This window comes from Rattus rattus, chromosome 2 (assembly GCF_011064425.1).
Source record: "Rattus rattus isolate New Zealand chromosome 2, Rrattus_CSIRO_v1, whole genome shotgun sequence".
In the NCBI taxonomy this organism is placed as follows: domain Eukaryota; kingdom Metazoa; phylum Chordata; class Mammalia; order Rodentia; family Muridae; genus Rattus; species Rattus rattus.
The window spans coordinates 12,491,192-12,515,104 of NC_046155.1; the positions used below are offsets into that span (position 1 = coordinate 12,491,192).

A 23,913-nucleotide genomic window follows, 5' to 3' on the forward strand; every position below is an offset into this window, starting at 1 on the left:
ATTCCGAAAATCCAGTTATTTTAATTAGACTATTTAGAACCCTGATCATGAATTACAAGGAATTCTGAAAAACAATAAAATAATCTCACACCAATTAGGATCCCAGAATATTCTACTTATGCTTTGGTGTGTGTTCAGATCAGATCAACCAGGGATCCCAAGGAGAAAAAACGGTTTCCAGTTCTGAGCTTCCAGTCAAGCTCTTAGGAGTTAACACTGGTATCTCTCCAGGAACAGCTTTAAAATAACAGGGCTCTAGACAAGGATGCCAGTGTAGATGAATTATGACCAGTATGATTTTGAGAAGAAAAAAAAAGTCCCTCCACTCCCAACCACCTGCAAAAAGCATTCTAATCGTGTGGTGAGATGGCTCAGTGAGTGAAAGTCCTAGCTGTGCAGGTCTGGTGGCCTGAATTCAGATCCCTAGAACTCATGTTAGGAGTCGGATGCAGTGATACACATCTGTACTCCCTGCACTCCTGCGGGGAGATGGTAGGTAGACACAGAAGAGTCAACTGGAAGCTCTCAGGCCAGCTAGTCTGGAGCAGGCAAGGAACAAGAGGGCAGGGTGAGAACTGACTCCTGAAAGTCATCCTTGGACTTTCGCGTGCACATTGTGGCACATAAGTACATGTGATGCCATAGAAATAATACACACATAAAACACACACACACACACACACACAGAGAGAGAGAGAGAGAGAGAGAGAGAGAGAGAGAGAGAGAGAGAGAGAGAGAGAAGACAAAACAACTTGTAATGATATCCATTCCTACCTATGGTTGACTCAAATATGACCTCAGTACTTCATATGCACAGAATGAAAAGAAACAAGTTCTCTCTGGTCTTTGGGTTGCAGAAACAAAATTAAATACCCCATCTAGGCCTACTACAGACATCTGCTCTTACTTTTCTCCCTTTCTCGCTGTCTGGAAGGTAACAATGTCGTGGGAAGCCACGGGCGCTGAAGCTCTTCCCAGGATTCGGATGTTCTGGTCCCTGCAAGCAGAAAGAAAACAAGGATGGCTTGCAAAACATTTTCTGATGAGAAGTTAGTACAAGCTTGGTGTGACAATAACAAGAGCCACAGGGTTCAGACAAAGGACAAACCAAAAAAAAAAAAAAAAAAAAAAAGAAAATAGTAAGAAACACAGTCTAAGTTTTCGAACAGCATGTGACCTGAGTTTGGTCTGCAGTTGTCGCTCCCTACTGGATCATATGGAATTCCTCTCTTTGGTGAGAATGATTTGGAAACTCACCCTACGGGATGTTACCAATACTCAGGGAGCTTGTGCCCGTATTCAGGAAAAGCACAGTTAATTTTCTCATCACAGTACCTAACATCACCTATTCTACTGTTTTATGAATGAAGAAAAGTACAGTCCACTGAGGCTGACTGGCTGCAAATTGTTACTGGCTTTGCCAAAACTAACTTTATCCCGGGTTCCCTGAGGCATGATCACCGAGCGTTTAGATCAACTCCTCAGAATACTAAAGTTCTCTGAGCCACAAGCCAAGCAGTCAAAATTTTCTGCACTCTTCTTGTGGATTTTCTCCTTTGTCTTCATGGTTTTTACTTCCTTACTCAACCACATGGATTATAATGTTCAGGACAGAAAATCTTTTGACACGTCAGCTATCATCACGCAACACTTGAGGACACAAGCTGTTTCAGGACACCGAGTGGGAAAGACTACAAAGCAGAACTGAGTCAGAACCCAGATGCTATGGTACTGAGTGTTGTTTGTTCCCAGCAAAATTCTTGCTGGAATTTGGCTTCCATTGCAGCCTTGTGGGCAGCTGGGGCGACGAGGCTCTCAGAAGAGATGAGTGCCTTCTTTTGAGAGCTCTCATCTGGGTCTCAAGGGACCGGGTTAGTTGTCTTGAAAGCATGTTGCTTACAGAGCAAGGCTGCTCTTTGTGTTTTCCCTCTTCTGAACACATCTGTTTATCTATTTGCTGCCATGAGCTCCTTGCCCAGTACAACCAGACATGACTGCTGGATTCCCCGCCTTCAGAATCATGAGCCACATTAACGTTGTTTCTTTGTAAATTATTCAGCTCAGAGATTCTGTCATAGCAACAGCAAAAAGGAACAAGATACTAGGCTTTCTAATTGGTGTCTGTCTAAGTCTCATTTCTTGTAATTATGGTAAGATACCCTAATAGAAGAACTTAAGGGAAAATGAGTTTATTTGGCTCATGATTCCAGGATACAGTCCATCCTTGTGGGGAAGTCAACATAGCAGGAACCAGAATCAGATAATCATATACCCACAGTCAAGAGCAGAGAGCTATGATTTAATGCATGCATGACAGACTAGCTTTCTCCATTCTTACACATTACAGATCCCCGTTCCTAGGGAATGATGCCACTCACAGTGGGCAGGTCCTCCCATCCCAGTTAATATGATCAAGAAAATTCCCAAATAATCCCATGAACCCTTCATCAGGATTATCTTCCTGTGTGATAATAAACTGTGTCACATTGACCAGAGCTATCACAGGTTCCAAGAAGTTCATGGGTCCTTTTGAGTGGACTGAATACGAAGACTGAAATAACAACTTCCCACCCATACAAATGCTTGTCTATAATTTTAAAAATTCCTAACCTCTTGAGAGTATAACCTTATTTAAAGGTTCTATTAGTGAAAGTCATATAATATTGACAATTTTATGCAGCTGTTGGTACAAGCTCTCCCACAGATCAATAAATGCATCATGGCTGTGTAATGAGTGAATGAATGAATGAATGAATGAATGAATGAAATTGAAATCATTGGCTCAAAAAGAAAAGAAAGAGGGATTGTTGGGGAAAGTGTTTTGGAAGAGGGAAGGGAGAAGTGGGGGCAAAAGCAGTTGAAAATGTTCAAACTCAGCATACGCATGTATAAAATTGTCGAAAAGAAAAACTATTCAAAATTTAAAGTATAATTTTTATCTATTCTTAGAGAATTCTATACATGCACATAGTGTATTTTGATCATGGAAAAATGTTAAAAGACAGCGAACTAAAAGAAACTAATGCTCTCTGGGGTGGAAAGACTCTGGTAGTTCTAACTTAACAGTCAGACTAAATCTCTACAGATGTGCGTCACCCACGGCCACACTTCTCTAAGCCAGGCGTCTTCACTGAGGGACCAGGCCTGACCATACCTCCAGCTGCTCTGCTGATGCCCGGGGCTGCTGTGCTTCCAACTCAGCAGCTCTGGCACCAACCCAGGAAGGCTGCTCATTCTGGGCCTGCTGCCAGGTGGAGCAGTCACGACTCTGCCTCAGCCAGGCCCAGAGCTTCTCCCACAGGGACTCGATTTCTGCAGAGGAAGCAGTGCTGGGCGATCTCAGCTTCTCACCCAAGCCCAGGCCTGTGTGGTCCCTGGAGCTTCACAAGACAAAGCACTGAACACCTTGCTATTGACTCACAGTGGTGAGTCTGCAGAGCACCTGAACATTTCAAGATGTTTCCTTTTCACAAGCCAGGGAGTCACTAGAGGGGCCAGGGCCCTGCAGACGCAGCATTGGTCCCCTCTGTACATTTACAGAGATGGTTCTCTCTGTTTTGTAACTCCAGAGGCTTAAAAAATATGGCCTTCTTCTCAACAGATGCCCTACCTTAATATTTGGTTCTACTTTGACCACTGCTGGACTCTCTCTCTCTCTCTCTCTCTCTCTCTCTCTCTCTCTCTCTCTCTCTCTCTCTCTCTCCCTCCCTCCCTCCCCTCCCTCCCTCTCTCTCTCTCTCTCTCTCTCTCTCTCTCTCTCTCTCTCTCTCTGCTTGTTTATTTGGGGGGGCAGGGGAGAAGGAGAATGAATGAATGTGTACACCATGGTACATGTGTGGAGGTCAGAGGATGAACTGCAGGAGTCAGTTCTTTCAATTGGCTGTCAATTGTCAGAACCCTTACCGGTGAGCCGTCCTGCCAGCCCACTCCCACATTTTCATTCTTTCTTATCATCCCAGCCAGGTGCCACAGAATCATTCCATGAGTCTCTCCTCTGCAACAGCTAACCACATCTTACTTTCTTACCCTGGCCCTCCCCTTAGTCAGGAGCCAAAAATGCTACTGTGGACTTATTTCTACTCATCTCCCGTTCTTAAGTCACGCTGGCCCCTTAAAGCATATTTACACATTACATGTTTCACAATCTTAATGAGACAATAATTTCCAAGAGCTCCTCATAGCCTAAGCAAAGTCCCCATCGCTGGCCCTAGCGTTCAAGTTCTTCTATGACCTGCCCCTACATCCTCATCATGTGCCCTCCTTCCACGCCTTTTGCAAGTCTCAGCCCCAACCCCCAAACTGAATAAATTCTACTGTTCTTCAACATGCAATTTTTCTCCACAGTTGTCCCTCCTGTAGCTAACTTTGTACTCTGCATTTCTCTCACGGATTGAATACCGAATGCAAAGCACCAGAAATGTCTCCTCCCACCTCCAGACAGACCACACATAAGCCCCTCCTCCTCACCCCAACAGCTCAGCCAATGAGATAGCATGAAGCAAGGTCCTGGGCACCTTAGTAGCCACCTTAGTAGCGTCTGAGAAGCCCGGACTTTCCCACTCCTTGGACCTCTGCCTAGCAGATTCCCAGCAGTACAGATGAAGAAAAATGTCTGAGGCTAGGAAGAGGAAGCAGGCACCTTAAAGACAGCCAGGAAGTGGGCCCGGGGTCACAAGACTTTGAAGCTCTGCAAATCCTTTTGTCTGTGTAACTTTCATCAGTGGTGCATATCCGTTTCTGTTCTCCAGATTAGGAGTGAGAGCTATTTATCTTGCTCTGCCTGGTTACCAAGTGCCCCCGGGAAGAAACCTCATATTTTATGAACTATCACACTTTTCTGCTTTATTTTCTTATAACTTGTCGTGCTCTGGAGGTCCGTTGTCTATTTATATTATTTATTTTATCATCCTCCTGGCCCCAGAACAATGGGGACTTCAAGGATCAAAGTTTTAACCAACTTGAACACTGCTTCACCAGTACCTAACACACACCTGGGCATAACACACGTGCAAACATCTGTGAGACAAAAGACAAGCAGGAAGGCACAGGAAGGAGCCTGAGCAAACCAATGTTTGCCTAGGGATAAATCCGGTCTGCACCCTAGAACACCTAGGAAAGGCTCGACTGTGTGGGGGAAGGGCTACATTTCGTATATTCGTAGGATTATTACTCATATTTGTTTGAGGGTTGACAGTCTTCCAAAAATCAGAAAGGAAAGAAATGCCAGCAAAAACAAAAGCCATCAAATTGTTTAAAATGCAAATAACTGTTTGACCAAGAAATTCTACTTCCAGGAAATTATTCTACAGACATGGTCACATGAGTACTATTAGTTATTAGTGGTAACATTATCAGATGTGTTAAAAGATTACAAACAATCTAAACAGACAGCAAATGGGGATTATTACACAGACATAAGAATAAGGACATTCTCTACTAACACAGGGAAAAAAAACCCTAAGGTCCATATTCAGAGTGTGAAACAATGTGCCTAAATGTGGCTCTTTGTGCAAAAATGGGAGGGGTGGATGCAGTCTCCACTGGGTATGTACAAAGAATGCTGGAAGGATACAGAGAAATAGGAACAATGGAAGTGAAGGGGGAGACCCAGGGTGGGGACAAAGATGGAAAGGAGGCTTTTCCTAGTACAACATTTTACCCACATTCAAAGTCGAAATCATAAATGGCACCATCCAAGGGTGGACTCACCTGAATGCCAGGGGGGATACTGTAGATAATCCGAATGGTCTTGCAATCCGGATGGCCAGGCAAGGAGTGGGGGATGAGGTGGTACTCCATCTTCCCTGGAGGCTGGGTGCCTGTCTTCACGCCGTAAATGGTCTTACATGTTGGGCATTGTAAACTTCCATCCTGAGGAGTCACGTCCAGTACAGACAGATTAGGGAAGAGCTTTGTTCATGACCTTCCTTCCAACCCGCTAAAGCATTAGAGACAATGATGTCAAGAGAGAAAACGCACCCAAAGGGTAAGAGACCAGAAGCCTTCTCTAGCTATGTAAGCCATTTTGGCTTTCTCTAAAATAACAGGATTCGTGTAGCCCATGTTCCATGCTGAGGAACACAGATGAGTCACCTCCATCCTTGAGAGGAAGAGTTGACTGGGGCAGGAAGCCAACACAGGGAATTGTGATTTAGCCAGCACCCACGTGGATGAAACCACAGTAACAAGTCAAGAGCAGCAACTTACCCATTGCTAAGCCCCAGACTCACCCAGAACATTTTCTAAAATTAAAGATGTTTGGACGCCGTATTCAGTCAACTGTGTAAGAACTGGAAACCCAGGAAGTGCAGAGGTTCGTAGTGGAAATCTAAAGTAAAGCTGCCTATATTTGAGTTTCAGCTTTGCCTTGTAGCCATGGACAAATTTACCTGTCTCAGTTTCCTTGTCTAACAAGAAATACAATCCTCCTCTTTTACTGGGCTAATGAAAGTCAGGTGAGATGTATGGAGAAAGTGTTTAGCATGTCGTATGTACATGATATTAGTGTGCTGGTATCTGTGGAGATACTAATAGTTGGGCCCTGTGTTGGAAAAGAGCAAAACTGGCTTTAAGAAAATGGTTCTTAAAAACAATTACAAATTTGCTTTTCCTGGGAAGGAACTGAGAGCCCCTTTAGGGAATGGGAACTGAGGGACATACAGCTTTAAGAAGTTGCCACCATCAAGGGCTACAATTCCAGTGAAGTCTCAAATCTCTCCAGTTTCCCCTACAGCACGTAGCTGGTCATTCCAGGTTTGAATCAGAAGTGTTCCCCAAGGCTCATGGCTTAAAGGCTTGACTGCCCACTGAGGAACTTTTATAGAGAGACTGGATAATGAGGACTGGAACCTCATTGGTTAGATTAAGCTACCAGTGCAATGATCTGATGGCGGCCAGGAACTGTGAAGGGCAGGAAAAAAAAGGAGGAGACAGAGGAGGGGGATGGGGAAAGAGGACACATGCAGAGGCTACATGATGTACCCATGCAGGGCTTCCTCCATTCCCACCTCACATACTTGCTACCATGGTTTGCCATGAAAAGCCCACAGCAAAGAAGTCTGCAAGCCACAGACTAACTCCCTGAAGTGATGAGTCAGAAGCAAACAACAAACAAACAAAGCCAAATCAGTCTTTCCTTTTCCTTTCTATTGTTTTCCCATGCACTATGTCATAGCTACAAAGACTGATGTGAATATGGATCGCAGAGACAGTAATATAAAAGCTTGTAGCCTCAAAGCAGGACCAGGTAAAATGTCACCGGGTAGGGCACACAACAGCCCTCAAGAGATCCCAGACAGAAACAGTAACTCTCAGGTTCACAGAAAAGGAAAGGGGAGTAGGGAAGGAAGCATGCATGGGCAGCAAGCATGTGCGTAGAATGTGATGCTGCTCCCCTAGGACTGAGGCCCTGGCAGACACTGGGGTCTTTGGGCAGGAGATGAGACCCTCTCAGAGCTATTCAGGCACGATTCCATTCATGCTTGGTTCCTTTTAAATAACAGTTCGTATTCATGGTCACTGTTTTCTGCAACCAAGGCCCTGCTCTCTGCTCTAGCCTTAAGTGGCTTCAAGACCTGGGGCGAGTGAGTCCATTCTCTCCCAGGCTTTTCTTCCCTGCGCTTAAGAGAATAGAAATGCTTCCAGTACTGATGAAAAGGAGAACAAAGCACGGTGACTTGGGAAACATGTTCAGAGCCATATAGATAATAAATATGGAGTTACTGGGTAGTCTTGAAGAGAATCATCCAAAGGGAATATATGTGCTAAGATACCTGAACCTCCCCACTCCCCCCCCCAAAAAAAAAACCTCTAAAAAGGTGAGGCTCTAATGAAATATTTCAGTCCTGGGCTGTGAAAGAACATGGAATCTTTCACCAATGATCAAGGGCACCTGAGACACCAAGGAAGATATCAAGGTTAGCAATTCAACCCTACTGGCTATGTAAAGATGAGAGGGGGAAGTGAGAGCCATAGTTAAAAGGAGATATCATTTTGAATAATAACAGTCATGTCTCTGTGAAGTAGCCATTGGTCTGGAAGGAGGGCACGGATGGGAAGCAGCTTGTATACAAGCCTGGCTTGACAGACTCGAGTGTCATCCCTTGAATGCCAGAAGCAGTGGCACGCACAGCTAGAGAGATGGAGACAGGAAGCTCTCTTGTGCTTGGTGGCCAGCTACCCTAGTCATTGGTCATCAATGAGACACGCTTGTCTCAAAAGAGGTAGGCAGCATTCTAGAGATGGCACCCGAGATTGTCCTGTAGCCTTTTCACACACATACAAACACACACACACACACACACACACACACACACACACACACACACACACACACACACACCAGTGAGGTGTGGGCAGCAGCTACTGTTTCATATCTATGTTTGACGTGAAAAATGAAATCTTAAGGAGGTTGAGGGTCATTCAGCTTATAAGTCAAGATTTCCATTCAGGTGTGCTTCCCGCCACGCCTCCTCCACTCCACAAGACATAAGGAACAACCCCAAAATCCAGACACATTCTTGGGCAAGAAGTTAAGAAATGTTTGGTTGCAAGGGAGCTGGTGGCAGAGACATGAATGGTATTCAATCTCACAGAGAAGGGGTGTACAGGTGGTTCAAGACACAGGCAAGAATGCAAGTCAATGTCTTCAAAAAGCACAGACAATAAACAGGGTAACTGTCAGTTAGGGAGACAGCACAGACAAACAGAAACCAACTGTTACTGAGGGGTGTCACCTTATGTCAGTTAATGGAGAGAAGCCTTGTCTCATCCCCCAATAATGGATTCTAAGGCAGGGACTATCAGGTACTCTGACAGGTCTTTCCAGAGACAATCAAAGGTGTTTGACATTGTCCAGAGAAGGTGGATTTGAACTTAAGCCACTGGCATGAAGAATAAAAGCTATTGGGAACCCATTTACTGCATCAGGAATAAACACATTCTCATCATTATGAATGAAAGCCTCCTTTACTGATGGGGACCCACTTCACTCAGTGGTGGGCCATTTCCCTCAGGAACCTTCCTGGACAAAGCTCACCTCTGCTAGACGACCCTGTATACCCCAAACCAGAAATGAGAGGAAGCTTAGCTCAAAGGGGAAGGTAAAGACAGATTTTGCAATGCAGAATCTAATTAGCCCAGAAAGTAGCACACATGCTCATTCCTGTTGCCCTGGCTGAGGGTTAATCTTGACTGTCAACCTGATGAGATGTAGATTTGCCATGGAAACACACCTCTGGGCATGTCTGTGAGGGACTTTCTAGAATGGGTTGTAGCAACCTAAATGTGAGCCACTCCATTCTATTGGCTGAGGCTCTGACTAAATAAAAAGGAGGATCTGAGCTGAGCCACCAACATCCATCCCTCTCTGCCCCCTAACTATGGACAGACCTGACCAGCTGCTTTACCTCTCCACCATGCCTTCCCCACAATGAGCTCCCTTAAATTGTGAACCAAAACAAAAGTCTTCCTTCTTTATGTCACTTTTGCAGTAGTTAGTCACAGTAATCAGTAAAGAAGCAAATATATCTTGGGTGTCTGTTATGAGTTCCAAACCACGTGTGGGAGAATGAGGACACTTGGGAACGAATTATGACTGAACACTGCTCACTCTCATGGTTGACACTGACCTTGTTCCCATTGTTGTACATGGCCACCAGGCAGTAGATGTGGTAGATGTGGCCACACCTTGACAGCTTTCCTACCAGGTCAGGCTTGACTGTGGGCTGTGGGCCCTTGTAGCCAGAGGGGGCTGTGAGGCGCTCCATACAGATGGTACAATCCTGGCAATGCAGAAGAACAGACAGGCATCAACTGTCATCCAGCCCAGGGAGGCACCAGAAAAGTAGTTCACCCTCTTCTAGAAATTCCACAAATCAGTCGTACTGTGTTTAGCTGGGAATGGGGAGGTTCTAAATATAGTGTTGTCTTGATTTATACAGGGGAGAAATTCCTCATATAATTCCCATAACATGCATACATGCTAATTCAGACTCATTGATTACATTACAATGATTTCCAATAGCTTGTCAACAGATACCATGACAGGCTTATGCTGTACTTTATAGAGATATTGTGCTTCCCATGCATTGGAGGGGATATCTAGATAAATCTATAGCCTATTTCTCAACACCAGCACCAGATTCTTTGCTATGGGTTCTGTTCCGGGCCTTATAGAGTGTTTAGAAATTTTTATGGTTTCTACCCATTAGATGTTAGTAGCACACTCCCTAGTCAGTCATCAGAACCCAGAGAATCTCCACGCAAGGCCACATGCTCCCTCAGGGACAAATCACTTCAGCTGAGAATCACTGGTCCATATCAAATCCATTCTAAAGGGAGTTCACATGACTTGGCATATTGTTCTACTCAGACTCAGACAGGCGTGGAAGGTAGCTTAAAATCATTTAGAATCTGCTAAATGGGACAAGTTAAACTACAACTGCAGCTCAAAAGCTTAAACCCTGGAGTCAACATCAGCTAAATCTGTCCTGTGCCTGCCAAGACTTAGAAAACAGCATCTGCCACATCCTACTGAACTTAGGGACAGAGGGCATTCTCTTGGTGATGGAGAAAGTGACCCGTGCCCCATATCCCCTGAACTCACCTCTTCCGGTGGGTGCCGGACCTTCTGCAGATACTTCTTTAGCACTTCCTCTGGGGTTTTACCTATGGGGACAGAAGAGTCACTAGGTCACCAAGTCAGATGAGATGGGATTAAATGACCTACCTTGCCATTCTAGGTGTTTCAGAGAGGAGAGACAAGTTCAAAGAGAAAAGGATCTGGGAGGTAGCGGAGTCAGTTAAAGCGCTTGTCTTCCAAGAATGAAGACCTAAGTGGATCCCTGGACACCTGTGTAACAGAACATGTCTGTAATTCCAGAGATGGGGAGTTGAAGTCAGGCAGAGATCAGGGGGTTGCTTACGGCCACTCTATCGTAATTGGTAAGCCCCAAGCAAATAAGAGACCCTGTCTTTAAAAACAAAACAAAAAACAAAACAAAACAAAACAACCCAAGGCAGATGGCAAGATGGCACCTAAGAAATGATACTTAAGGCTGAACTTTGGTTTTCGTGTGCAGGCAGGCATGCAAGTACACACAAGCACATACATGCGTGTGCTCGCATAGGAGAAAGGGAGGTCCAATTATCTGGCACCAGTTTAAGGAGTACGAATGAGAGCAGAGGTTGTCCCAGATCAATCAAAGTGGCTTGAGGAAGGATAACATGCTCCTGTCTCTCTTGACCTCTTCCTGCCCACTCTCTGACATGTCTGCTCATGTCAGCAAATCTGCATTTCTACCTGAGATAAATTGAGTTTCTCTTCCTGATAATCAAAGAGCCTAGACTTGCCCATAGGATCCCTTGAACAAACAGACATGAAAAAACTTTGCACCGTTCTACAACTAACAGTCAGACGGGCTGCATTTCCAACTCGTAAAGCCCTATCTTAAGTTTCGTAACGTGGTGTCACAGTCAAATTATTTTATGGGAAAGCAGGAAGTTGTGACCCCCAGTTTCAGGACAGTCCTTCCTGGCTTCAGATAGTGCGGTTGCTGCCAGCAGACACAGCCCAGCAGTGGGGAAAGGGTAAGGCTCCAGGAAACAAACTAAGAGCCACAGGGAGTAAGGATCTTCAGGAGCTGGATCCTCAGGAAGAAAGCTGAACTGAAGGCAGGGGGTAGGATCACAGGGTTTTATAAAAAGTCACTGAGCAAAGAGATCCATGAAACCCTGGGCCATTCCTCTAGCTTTTCCAATCTGTTTTCTTACTCATTAAATAGGAAAGACTGGTAGTACCTACAAAATGGGTGCTTTGACCATGAATGAGCTGATGGATTCACAGCCCCGTAGCGGTTTGCCAGAGAGACAGCGTGTGCTATTAATAGTGCCAGAAGGAGGGCAGAAGTGTAAAGCCCTGTCCCCGACTTATTGGACTAAGAACGGGCATGTGAGTTCATTGAAGCAGAGAAATTGAAATGGACTGCGAAAGTAGGACAGAGGGTTGGGAAAGTTTAGCGGACAACAGCCAAAAGCCGAGAGGCAAGGCCTTCTCTCCCACTGCCCCATTTCTCTTGAAAAAAAAGGGGGGGCTTCTATTAATTGAGAGTCATTGCCTATTGCCAGGTCCTGGGCCAAGTGCTACACACAACCATTATGACTCAAACTTCACAGGACATTTCTAAGTTGAAGGCTTAGGAGAACAGATCATTTCATAACCAACAGCAGCAAGCAGGACAGCTTCCTAAAGCCAAGGAAGGTGCCCTTGCCCTTGGTAGCTGGATTATGGATAGGTACAGAGTGGTTTGTGAAAGAGGGTTCATGGAACCAAAGGTCCGAGTCTCCAGAGGGACATAAAACAGTGGTTATTCTCAATTGTCACAGGCCCATTGCAGCCTACACCTGCTGATTTCGGACATCACAAAGACAAGAAGGCAGAAGTTCCACCCAACTAGGTACTGACAAAGGTCAGACTTGATGCAGTGTTTCTGACACCAAAGCCATGTCTCTCTTCTAACATACAACACTTAATATTTTCACGCTTCTGCTGTTGTTGCCTTGTACATTTATGTGTCTCCAGGTAGTTCTTTCTGACCCATACCTAACCCTCTTTGGTAGACTCATCACAATCCACTAGCCCAAAGTGTTTAGCAGATGCAGAAGTGACAGCCCAGGAGGCTAAGCCATGGCTTTGACCTTGGTGCAGGTGGAGCCAGGGCTGGAGGTCCAGTCTTTCACTCCAGGTGTCTAACCAGAAGAAGACGCCTGTACCTTTCTTAGCCTGTTTTTTGGTGGTCTTGCGGCTTGTGTTAGAGACCCCTGGGATGGACTTTATCTCACTCTTGCTGACAGGGGGCGGGTGGAGGACCAACTTTGGTGGACGAGTGAGACACACAGGCAATCCCGCTGCACTCATGAGGATCCCGGTGATTCCTGGAAGGGGCAGGGAAGGGGTGAGGAAGGGCCGAAGAATGTGCTCCCAAAATTCCCCACACCCTCCCTCTGGCTCATCCACTCTCCTCTCCAGCCGACACTATTTATAATTCATGCATTCTCTATGCACACAAATGCAGTGGCATGCTTGGGCGTGTCAGTGGGTAAACACCACAAGTCAGCTTTTTTGTAAGTTATTCTTCAGAAGTCAATCACCTACCTCACTCAAAAAAATTACTAAGTTGTGCTTTTGTTCTAACCTCCCCATTCTCTTATCTTCCTCTCCTTTTAGGAACAAATCTGTGTCTGGGACTTCTGCGTGACTATGGGCATGAAACTGTCCATTAGCCCGGCATAACTGAAGGCAGCAACTCTCCCCTCTCTCAGAATCTACCAGTAGGCACTAGTTCAACAGGGATGTGCAGGGTGCTCTGCGGCCATCCCTAGTCCATGCCTGGCCAGTGACAAGTCATTCTTATGTAGGCCCAGTGTAGGCACCCACAGCTACTATAAGATCATGGTGGAACTGTCTATGTTACACTGAGAAGGTAGAACCGACAGCCCTCCTCCCTGTCTTCCACATCTTCCACTCTTCTCACTCCCTCTTCTGTGATGTTCCTGAACCTTAGGGGGGTTGGTCACCTTGCTTTATGAGACAAGGTATCATGGACCTGCAGCTCACCAGGAAACTGGTAGTCAGCAAACTCCAGGAACCTGCCAATCTTTGCCTCTGCCTGACTTCACTATCCCCATTTCCAAACAAAAAGAACAGGGATTCTGGGATAGAATGTTTGTCCTTATGCTTGCCTGTCAAACACTTTATTAGATGAGCTATCTCTTAAGACCCCTGGCATGTTCAGCTTTTAGAACCACCCGCTGAGTTTTCCTGTTCAGATCCTAAGATCTCATTTTCTTCAGTTAGCATCCAAATTCTCTCCTCTTTCTAAATATGTGCTCACTTGCTAGTCCATGATTCTGAGTTTTCAGTCTATGTCAGACAAACCCAGGTTAGTTAGCTCTTACCTGCCAAGGCAGGATTAACAGGGCTGGACCCATTCAAGTTTTTCACAGGCACAGTGGGAACCCTGTAGAAGGAACAGGCAGATGTATTATGGCTCTGACAAAAGGAACAAAATGAACCGGTGTGGTGTTTAAACCTACTAAAGTGCGGTGGGTTCTTAACAGATCAGTGGGAGGTGAGAGGTTCAAACTGAACTCAGATCATGACACCCTCTGCTCAGAACCTGAGCATGCAGAACGGGTCTAGGATGCCCGCGGTCAAATCAAGGAGTTTCCAGCTCTGCATTATCTGCCAATTCCTCCACCTCAGTCTTCTTAGCCTCTGCCAGCCTCTTCCTATCACTGTTTTATCCTCTCTTTTTGCTGATCCTCACCCCTGTCAGTCATACGCCTGCCTAAGCACCTTTAGAAAACGTTGTTTCCTCTACCTAAGATGTTCTTCTAGGACACTGCCCATTTCTACGTACACTCCCTTAGTATTGGCTAAAACACAGTTCAGCCAAGATCAGAGTTGTATCCCTATCCCCAAATCCATGCACCACAGGAATCCACACTCCCCCACCCCCACGTTCCTCAGAGAGCAGAGATGTTGCAATCCCTGGTCCAGCATTTGGAAACCACTGCCTGAACAGCTGTCACTTCTCCTTGTCCCAGAATCGTATAAACACAAGCCCAGTCTCCTCCACTCACTGACCTCCCCAGCTCTGGAGAGGAGCCCACACAGCTGCCTGGGAAAAGCCAGGCCGCCCACGGGGAAGGCACTAACAGTAAAAATACAAGACCGTAGAGATGGGGCTTGTGCCATTCCCCTTTGCCACCCAGGCTTCCACAGCTGGCTTGGAGAAGCCAGTGGGTCTGGCGAGAGATGCCTCTGAAGCCAGGAAGCCTGAGAATCCAGCTGGGGTAGGGCAGTGCTGGGAAGTCAGAAGGAAGAATGCAAAATTTATTTATTTGTCTATTTGAAATGAACTCATTGAACCCTACTTTGGGACAACCATGCTTGATGCTGGAGGTGCAGCTGTGAGCATGGCACCCCATGGCTCTTCCTCTATGGGCTAAGATTCACAGGGCTCATATCTGGCTGGGGCCAATCCTAATGGTTCAACGACAGATAAACCCACTCACTCCTCCCAGCAATCTACACAGGAGTGTTACAGTCAATCTCACTGTATAAGGAACAAAATTGGGGCATACAGAGGTTATGCCAACTAGACCAAGATTGCACGGGAGTCCTACACACAATATCTGGCTCCAGAGTCCTTTCACTCTTCCTCCCATGATTCTAAGCTCTGCATTGCTCCATGCTGTAATGAACAAAGGCACCGTTGGGACAGAAGAAAGGCCTAATAGCCAGGTCTCTCTATTGCTCACAGGTCCAGTATGATGAGCTTCCTCTGTTGCCTTTCCATGAAGACAGAAACAGTGAAGCTCATAAAAGCATGTGATGTTGTGTATCTGGCCAAACCTAAAGCTACTTTTCTTTCCCAACTGTCGCCTGAACAAAGCAAGACCGGATGTGGGGAGGGGAACGCTGTCTTTAAAATAAAAGTCACTAGCCCAAGGAAAGGGGAACAGACTTGATTCCCGGTTCTGTAAACGACCAAGCACTGCAAAAAACATGAAGTCAGCCAACAGCTTGAACCTCAGGGATATGGGGTTAGAATGTGTCCCCTTGGCAACTTCTCATTACATTATCTGAGAGGAAAGGGAGTCAGAAGCACAGGATCCCTTCCAGGACAGATTTACCTCTGAAAGAGCCGGCTTTCTGTGGTAAGTCCTCTGGCCGCCACCAGGGGACCGCATGTGTCACACAGCGCCGCACCTGCCTCCTTTTACCACCGCCACAGGCCCCCACCTCAGCTGATAAAAAACTGTGATCTGAGTGACAAAGGCCACCTTTGTTTCCACAAACCGGACTGGCAGGTTTCCACACACTATCTGGTCCACCAGGAAGTACTCCAATCCTCAGAGTGGCCCGGGAATTGTGGAGTGTAGGAGGGTCTGGAGAGATATAGGGGAAGCCTGTTTGTAGAACCCCTGACCACTCAGGAACACTTTGGGATGAACCTGTGGGGTCAACCTGTCTCTGTGTCAGGAAGGGCATAATCTGATCCCTGGACTGTGCGCTGCAGTGGGGCTCAGTGGAGGGCAGGGCTGTATGCTTTACCAAACACAAACACCCAACAGAGAAGAAATGGAAAGTGACTGCCCACATCTGTACACAGCCTGCTTTGCCTTTGGCAGCGCTGGCCCGCTCCTCAGTATTCTGTGATCACATATGCTTGCCTTTACCCCAGCTGTAAACAATCCCCCCACAGCCCGCCCCCGATAAATGTCTGCTCCCTTGGGGTCCCTGTGAGGCTACAGGATCTAGGTCAAGTAGTTGGTAAACAGCTGAGCCTTGTGCAAATTTGGGCAACTGTTTACACTTTTATTTTACAATTGTCGAAGGACTTGATTTCTGCCACTTCCTGCTTTAATAATCCAGTTTTCTCACATTCTTGAGCGCAGGGTATCAGGTATAAAGAGCAGAGTTGAAAGCCTAGCATTGCTAGGGACTGTGAGGAGGCAGCACCTGCCTGCCCCTCCCCCATGGTTCCTGGTTAAAATGAAAACTCCAGAAAACCTGTCCTCTGCCCTTGGGCCTCCGCTATCTGAGCCCAAGCCCCTCCTTCTGTGAGGCAGCAGTCCAATAGCAAGCTTCCTTCTCACATCCTCCAGGCAACTGAACCAAAGCCCTTGGACCTAGTCATGTACTGGCCAATCAGAAGACAGCCCTTCCCCCATCCTCTTGGGAAGTTACCAGTTACGGTGGATCCAAGTTTTTATTTCCATTGATAAAGTAACACTGAGAGGAGCTGACACGGTAAAGGGAAGGGGGCGTGAATGGGGCGGGAGATATCCCTGCAGACCCCGTGTGGAGAAGTCTAGTGTTTTCTGAGTTATTCACCAACCCTGGAAGCCTCCTGAAGGACAATAGCCTTGTCTCTAAGGCAACCAGCAACCATGCCTAGCTGGAGGTAGTGAAGCCTGGACTCTGAGGGGAGAGGAGTGACTGCTGCCCCGCACAGACCTTCCCACCCCTTTTAAGAACCTCCTGCTTGTGTCTGAATAATTCGCTGCGTCTTTTGTCCCCTGCCAATACTTTCTCTTCACCCCGCATTGCCTGCCATCCCCAATCTTCCTTTTTTCCCCCCCTTTCCTGTGGGAAAGTTGCTTGAAGAGGTCATGGGCAGAGGGGATGGGGACCGGGCTGTGTAATGACAGAAGGTTGACGGCAATGCCCGACAAAGAGGATAACACATGCTCATTAGTGGCCAAGAAAAGCGCACGGGAAGATGGCCATGGGGTGCAGGAGGTGGAGAAAGGTGAGAAGAAAGGGCTGGAAGACAGAGAGAGGTGGGAGGGGCCCCTTTCAGAAAAACATAGCAAAAGCAACTCATTTCTATAGCCCTTTTGAAACTGCGCTGCCTGGACTGCACTCACTTCTCCAGCTTGGCAGGGGAACAAAGAAAAGAAATGAAGCCTGTTAAGTTCCTCAGATTCATTATAGTTCAGGGTGACCTCGGGGTATCTGTCTCCATGATGGCATGGGGTCACTGGGGCATTTGTCAAGGGGACAGAAATGAAGTGTAAGTTGGATTGGCTCAGCTTAGCCTTAAATTCAGTAACAACACAAGGGTATAGTCATTAGAGTCTTCATCATCATCATCATCATCACCATCATCATCATCATCATCATCATCATCATCATCATCGACAGCCTAATACCCATTGGACTCTGTGAAGTCTCTGAACTGAAGGCTTCATTTAACCCACATGGCAACCTTAGAAATGAAGTACTATTATAATGTCACTCAACAGCTAAGAACACTGAAGACAGAGGAAAGAAAACATTCCAAGTGGCACAGCAAGGAACCGGGCTCAGGCTCAACACTCAGGGGTCTCCTATATAGATAGAGCCTAGATACACACAGATCATGTGCTGGAACTCAGCTAGAGCACCCAGCACTCTGCTGCAACCCAGTGTAGAGAAGCAGAGTAGCAGTAGGATCCAGGTGCCTCTTCCCCTCTGTCCCACACTCCCCCACGGAGGAAGCCATGCCCATCCCATGCCTCTGACTAGCATTCTAAGCTGCCTTCACCGTCACTGAAGCTTTAGCCAAAACAATGACAGAACAGTGGAACAAAACTCTTATGTTCCAGCTTCTCTGTACAACATGAGTTGGGTGACACTCTAAGGGAAGATATCTCTCAAGCAAAGCACCCATGCTTAAAATATATCAGCAAAAGAAGTGGGCTGACATGGGTGAGCACATCTGGGACTTGTCAACGAGTGAACTCTATCCATAGAGGGTTTCACAATGATTCCATGAGCAGGCTATGCAAACTCGGGATCATCGTTTGACATATAAGGACACGGAACCTTGCTAAGATCCCAGGGCTTACACAAGTGAGAGGCAGGAAGAGGCTGCTCCAGCCCAGTCCTCCTCCATTCAACTCTGCACCTTCTTTCATTTACCGTCCCTATGCTAAGACTCTGTTTGGAGACCCAGCTGAACGTCTATGGTGTTGCCTTGGAGCAGCCTGGATTTTCAACTGAGGAACTCATTCCAGCTCTAAAGCCTTTTCAACCAACTGGGGCACAGGGCAGCCGCAGGACCAGGCCTCTGGAGAGAAAGGGAAGGCTGCTGAGTGAGATGGAAGGACAAGAAGCCAGCATGTCAGGCAAAGGCTGCTGCAGCAGTGCAGGGAGCTGGGCATTCCTGTTTGGTCGATGAGGGAGATGGGGAACGGAAGAAACACTAAGGGCACCTGCAATGGCACCAGCATGTCAGGAGAATGCTAAGAAGGGCCATGAAAGAAGCAGTCCTTGCTTGGCACCTACTTAGGCCTGTACAGAAATAAATGCCTGGTTGGGAAGGGGGATTTCAAGGCCTGATTTTCTTTATCTGTGAAATGGGACAATGTCTCCAGAGTCATTACCAAGATTATAAATGTGATGCTAAAAGTGTCAAACCAGAACACAGTGAGCTGAACTAACGCTGCCTGAGGCGTTCTACCACAATCATCTCTTTTCCTCACTGGGACTGAAACATGGGACTGCCCCATGTTTCACCAATGATTAAGTCAGAGCTCCGTGGGGTGGATCTGGCTTCAGACCACATGGCAAATAAGAAGACCCCAGTTAGATCCAGATCTCTTGGTGCCCTGATATGAAAGCCCTCCTTGTCCACGCCATGCTGGCTTCCACCTGCCAGGGGCAGCTCAGCCTGAGAAGACGAGCTGTGTCTGTCTTGGCCAGTCCCTCTTGCTATCTGACCTGGAAGTGAGTCACACGCTACCCCTGAGGTGAGTGAGTGCTCTGTGATAGCCAGGAAAACACCTACCCCGAGGCAATCAGCACCCGGGACTGGGCAATGGCCAGTCGCTGCAGATTGGACCGATTCAACGTGGTCAGGGCCACCCTTCCAGTCTTCCGGTTGCTTCCCTGTGGGCTGGCGGGGGAGCCTACAGTCGCCCCAGCTGGCGTGTTAGAGACTTGTCTCCGGATCACCTGCGATGGGGCAGTCTTCCCTGGGCCCCGGATGGTGCCAGTGGTGTCTAGTGGCTTTGCCCCAGGGCCAGGTGTCCGGGGCAGCTTGCCCACTCCAGAGGGGGCGATGTTTTTTCGAGCTGCTGGAAGCTGAAGGGGCCCCGTGCTCCCATGGACAACAGCAGCCTTGACACTCATCACCAAAACACACTGTGGACAGGAGCAAGGTGGTGCAGGAGAGGGCGTGGCCGGCCCAGGGCTGACTGGCCAGGACTGAGCCTTTGGTACAGTGCCCGTGACCATGGGGTAGATGAGGTCTAGTCGGCGGCGGACACGGCGTTGACGTTGGGTCTGCCTGTTGATCTGGCCCATGGTGCTGAAGTCTATTATGTAGCTGAAGCCAATGGAAGTGAGGTCTATCCATGGGTGCTGCTTCTCATAGGCATGCTGGATGGTGATGCCGACTTCCATGTCATAGGGCGTCCAGGAACCATTGTCATTCTCCCACTCCCACACCACACCCTTCCCAGGGGCTGAGGATGGGTCGTAGTAGTTTCTGCGAACTGGACGGAGGGTCCCTGTCAAAGTAAGACAGTGGAGGGGTTAGAGCCTGGATAGAATCCCACTGATTTGTATTAGACTCACATGAAAACATAACAGATGCCCTACTGTGTGGCAGGTCCTGTGCGGCCTAGTAGTGTGCCAGTTTTGAATAAGGCTCATTCAGAGAATTGTAGAGACAATCCAGGGTAGAAGTAGATGAAACCACAGGGAGGGCAGGTGAAGCATTGCCAAACAACAGAATGTACCTCCAAGCTTGGGGTTCGGGGGCATTGGTTTTCAGACAAAAATCAATTCACTTTCAGGCTAATACAAAATGCCTCAGCCAGCAGTAGTTCAGAGAAAAAGGATAACTCCTCCCTGGGAGCGTTTGCAAACAAAAACAAACAAAAGACTAAAGGTGACTCATTTACATAATGAATGAACATGAATTCACATATGCCAGGATTTCTCCTGAATGGCCAGTAGCTCTGACCCAGGAGAGAGATGCCCTCATACATAGAATTGCTCACAGGCCATCTCTGTTCCTGTATATGTGCCTGTACCCCGGGCTATGGAAGAAAGGAACCCAGAGCATCGAAGTCCAGAAGAAAGGGGGACAACTGTGTTTCCATCTAACAGGCCAGAGGCTGTGGCAATGAAACTCACCACGGCTCCTTCAGAGCACGTGAAAAGAAAGGAAGAACTGGGTTGGTGATTGGCTCCTTGGGTAAAGAAACTTAATTCTAAGCCTGATGGCCTGGATTTGGTCTCCAGGACCCACTGGTGGAAGGAGAGACTGATTTCCATAAATTTTCCTTCAACCTCCACACATATACCATGGCTGAACCCATCTCCCCTGTCCTGCCAGAACAAATGTTTTTTAAAAAAATTTTTAATACAAAAAAATGTGTTATTAGGAGATGGGGCATCTTCTTGAGCGAACTTTCCCGTTTCCCAGAATTAAGCCTTTTATCGGCAAGAATAACATTCTTAATGGTCACAAGAATCATTTAATAATTATCTAAGATTCCAAGAAACTCAACCCTTCTAAAGATAGCATCCTCTTCATTTGATGGTCCCCCTGCGGGTTAGGAAGAGCCAGGGTGATTACAAGTTAATAGGACAGCCAGATGACCCAGCAGGACAGCAAGAGAACTGGTCTGAGGAGTCTCTTTCCCCTCCCTTCCCCAATCCCAAATTCCGTCTCCAATCAAGACTCATTTCATGGCAGCAACATCAAAGCTCAAGAGTGAAGAGGGCTCTGAGATGCTGGGGGGTCCCTCTATCTGCCAACATAGGCTCCATCTGAGGAAGTGGTGGGAAAAGGCTCCCCTTTCCTGGCCTCTGACCCAACCCCTCCTCCAACCCAGAGGGAGACACCAAGACTGGGACAGAATCCCATTCAAGGGAGAAAGAAAGGAACAATGGTTATTCAGGCCTTTGCCAGGGTCATAACCCACTCCCCACCCCATCTTCAAGCCCCTTAATGACCCAAAACATCAACATTCAGAGAAGCAGAACAATCCTGTATTCAGTGCCAGGACCTCTGCTGGGGGCCCTGGGGTCTCAGGATGGGGGTGTTCCTGGGTTAGCCTCTGTTTCCTTCCTTAGCAGCAGGTCAGCTTTCTGGGGAACAAAGCACAGGGCCCATGAGGAGCTTCCATCGCTTCCTGCTATGGGAGGAAGCCTCCTTTCCTCATCTCTCAGGTTTCTACACAGCTATTTCAGCAGGTGGACTTGAAAAATTAAATGAAGACACAAGCATAAAACTACAAATAGGAACGTGTCACACAGCAAGTGTGCAAGCAAATGGATTGGTGATTATTATTGTGGTTCATCCTGAGGCACTTTAGGGAAAGTGAAGTGCAGTTTAGAGGACTCGTGTGTGTGTGTGTGTGTGTGTGTGTGTGTGTGTGTGTGGACACGAAATCACTCTGTTCTTCTTTGCCTTTCTTTCCACTAAGACAGCCACTCCCAGGTACCCACTCTGTACAACTTCCATGGCAATCTTGTAAAGCATCTTTACAGATAGGAAAATTAAGTTCAGAGAGTTTAATGACACTTTTTAACATTCTCTCAAGAGAACACGGGCCATGCACTGGACTAGTCCTTACAAATCCATTTTTAATCATTTGCTCTGACTGGGCTTTAGACAATTCAGTTATCAATCCTGGAAAAGTCTGAACATTGTCTCTTAACTCCCTAGACCAATTCCTGGCTCCATACACAGGTTCCCAGTCTATCTCCTTCTATCCTCTGTATTTCCTGCTACTTCTGACAAATGGAGACCTCCTAATCTTCATGCATTCCATTGTGTCTCCCCAACTCTTCACTACAACCTCCCCGTTTACACCCCCTTCCATACTCACCTCCTAAAACTCTCCTCTCTTTCACTTCTTGTGCCACTGTTCATCTGTTCTTGAAATGTTCTAGTCTGAACCCCGCCCCTCAGGAAGTTGGAGGTGCAGAACTTGACTGATTGTTTTCAGATGGCTAAGCTTACTGTTGTAGGTGCTGAGTGGGGGCAGGGATACAGCTGTGTAGCTCTTTGTAGTCCACTCCCTAGTGCTATGTCTGGCAGCTATAAAAGCTCCATAAAGTGTGTGATGATTGACTGAACACTCTGGCTACTATCATGAGTATCATTGATCGCCTATTGTTCAGCATCCCACTAGTTGCTATGGAGAAAGCAAAACTCAAGAATTCCTCAAGCAGAGCACAGTCTCCAAAGGAGTTAGGAGTGGGAGTGGCTGTTGATGATCCAAAAGGAGCCAAAAGATGTCAAGGAGATGCAAGGTGGCAGGAGAAATGACTACCCCCCTTCTTTGTTTAAATCTTCCTACAATATTTGCTTAGGCTAGGACAAAACCCCCTTCCTCACCACAGCTCCTTCTCCCCACATTGGCTGCACGCTGGCCTCCAGTCTCTCCCATTGCTCTTCTCTTCTTCCCCTGGGACTCTTCACGATGCTAGGTCCTCCCTCAGCAAGTACTTTGTTTGCTGTTTCAGGTTAAATAAAGCTCATTTCGCCACAAGGAAATTTCTGTAACCAAGTCAAAAATCCTACTTTTTAATAACACGGACTTCAATGTGAAGTTTACCTGATTATCTATGTGGCTAGTTAGATGGAAACCTGCCTTCCTCCCTAGAGCCTTAATCTGGTGACAGTGGGCACAAAACTGTTTAGCCTAGTTCTGTCCCAAAGGCTTGACATATCCTGGGGGTTCAATTCATAATGATCAATAGCCGAAGTAATGACGGTTTGCAGAACGTTCGAAGAACTAGATGACAAATGACGTAAGTCTTGAAAAATAAGGAGAATTTCCATAGTCAAATGGTAAGAAAGGACATTCCTTCAAGGGGGACCCATGTGAATAGGTGGGGCAGAGAAGACCTCAGTACCACTGGAAACACTTAAGGCACAGAGGAGCAAGTTTGAGCCCCGGCATGGAAAGTCTAGAACTTCAAGCTGTGATGGCCTTCGTTTCCGGGTAGTGAAGAGCTAGTGGAGTGTTTTAACTGTGACAAGACTGCATTTGCTCTCCTGATCAGTTCAGAGTGAGAGGATGCTTGGTGGAGAAATAAAAAAGAGAGCTGGGGAGACCCCACAGAGAGGACTGGGAGGACCTGAGCTCGGACAGCTGGGCACTCTGCAAATGAAGTTTCAAGGCCACTTGCTCATAATCCCCAGGGATCCAGTCATGACCTCAAGACCCAAAAGCCTTGGTCTGGGAATCCACTTGTCTTCATGCACATTAAAATTCCAACTGATGACTTCATATCTCACATCCCAGGACATATTAGCCACCCAGGTTCTGGGTAAGAGAATGAGTCAAAGAATCCCGAGGTTGACCACAAGAAAACAGCAAAATGGTAGCAAA

The 23,913-nt window shown here is 47.0% G+C and overlaps 1 protein-coding gene across 2 annotated transcripts in view; it reads right to left on the reverse strand.

Annotated features, from left to right (window-relative positions):
- The window catches only part of Dtx4 (deltex E3 ubiquitin ligase 4), a 31,653-nt gene that overhangs the window by 2,734 nt on the left and 5,006 nt on the right, over positions 1–23,913 (reverse strand). Inside the window, exons 2-9 of one of the 2 annotated variants that reach the window (XM_032891667.1) lie at positions 22,950–23,032; positions 19,344–20,067; positions 13,957–14,018; positions 12,772–12,933; positions 10,607–10,668; positions 9,630–9,782; positions 5,710–5,871; positions 908–997 (exon numbers count right to left, since the gene is read on the reverse strand). In XM_032891667.1, coding sequence (XP_032747558.1) covers positions 908–997; positions 5,710–5,871; positions 9,630–9,782; positions 10,607–10,668; positions 12,772–12,933; positions 13,957–14,018; positions 19,344–20,067; positions 22,950–22,965 — 1,431 coding nt within the window. In that variant the 5' untranslated portion in view covers positions 22,966–23,032. The remainder of the gene's footprint in view (positions 1–907; positions 998–5,709; positions 5,872–9,629; positions 9,783–10,606; positions 10,669–12,771; positions 12,934–13,956; positions 14,019–19,343; positions 20,068–22,949; positions 23,033–23,913) is intronic. The other variant, XM_032891666.1, reaches the window with a different exon arrangement.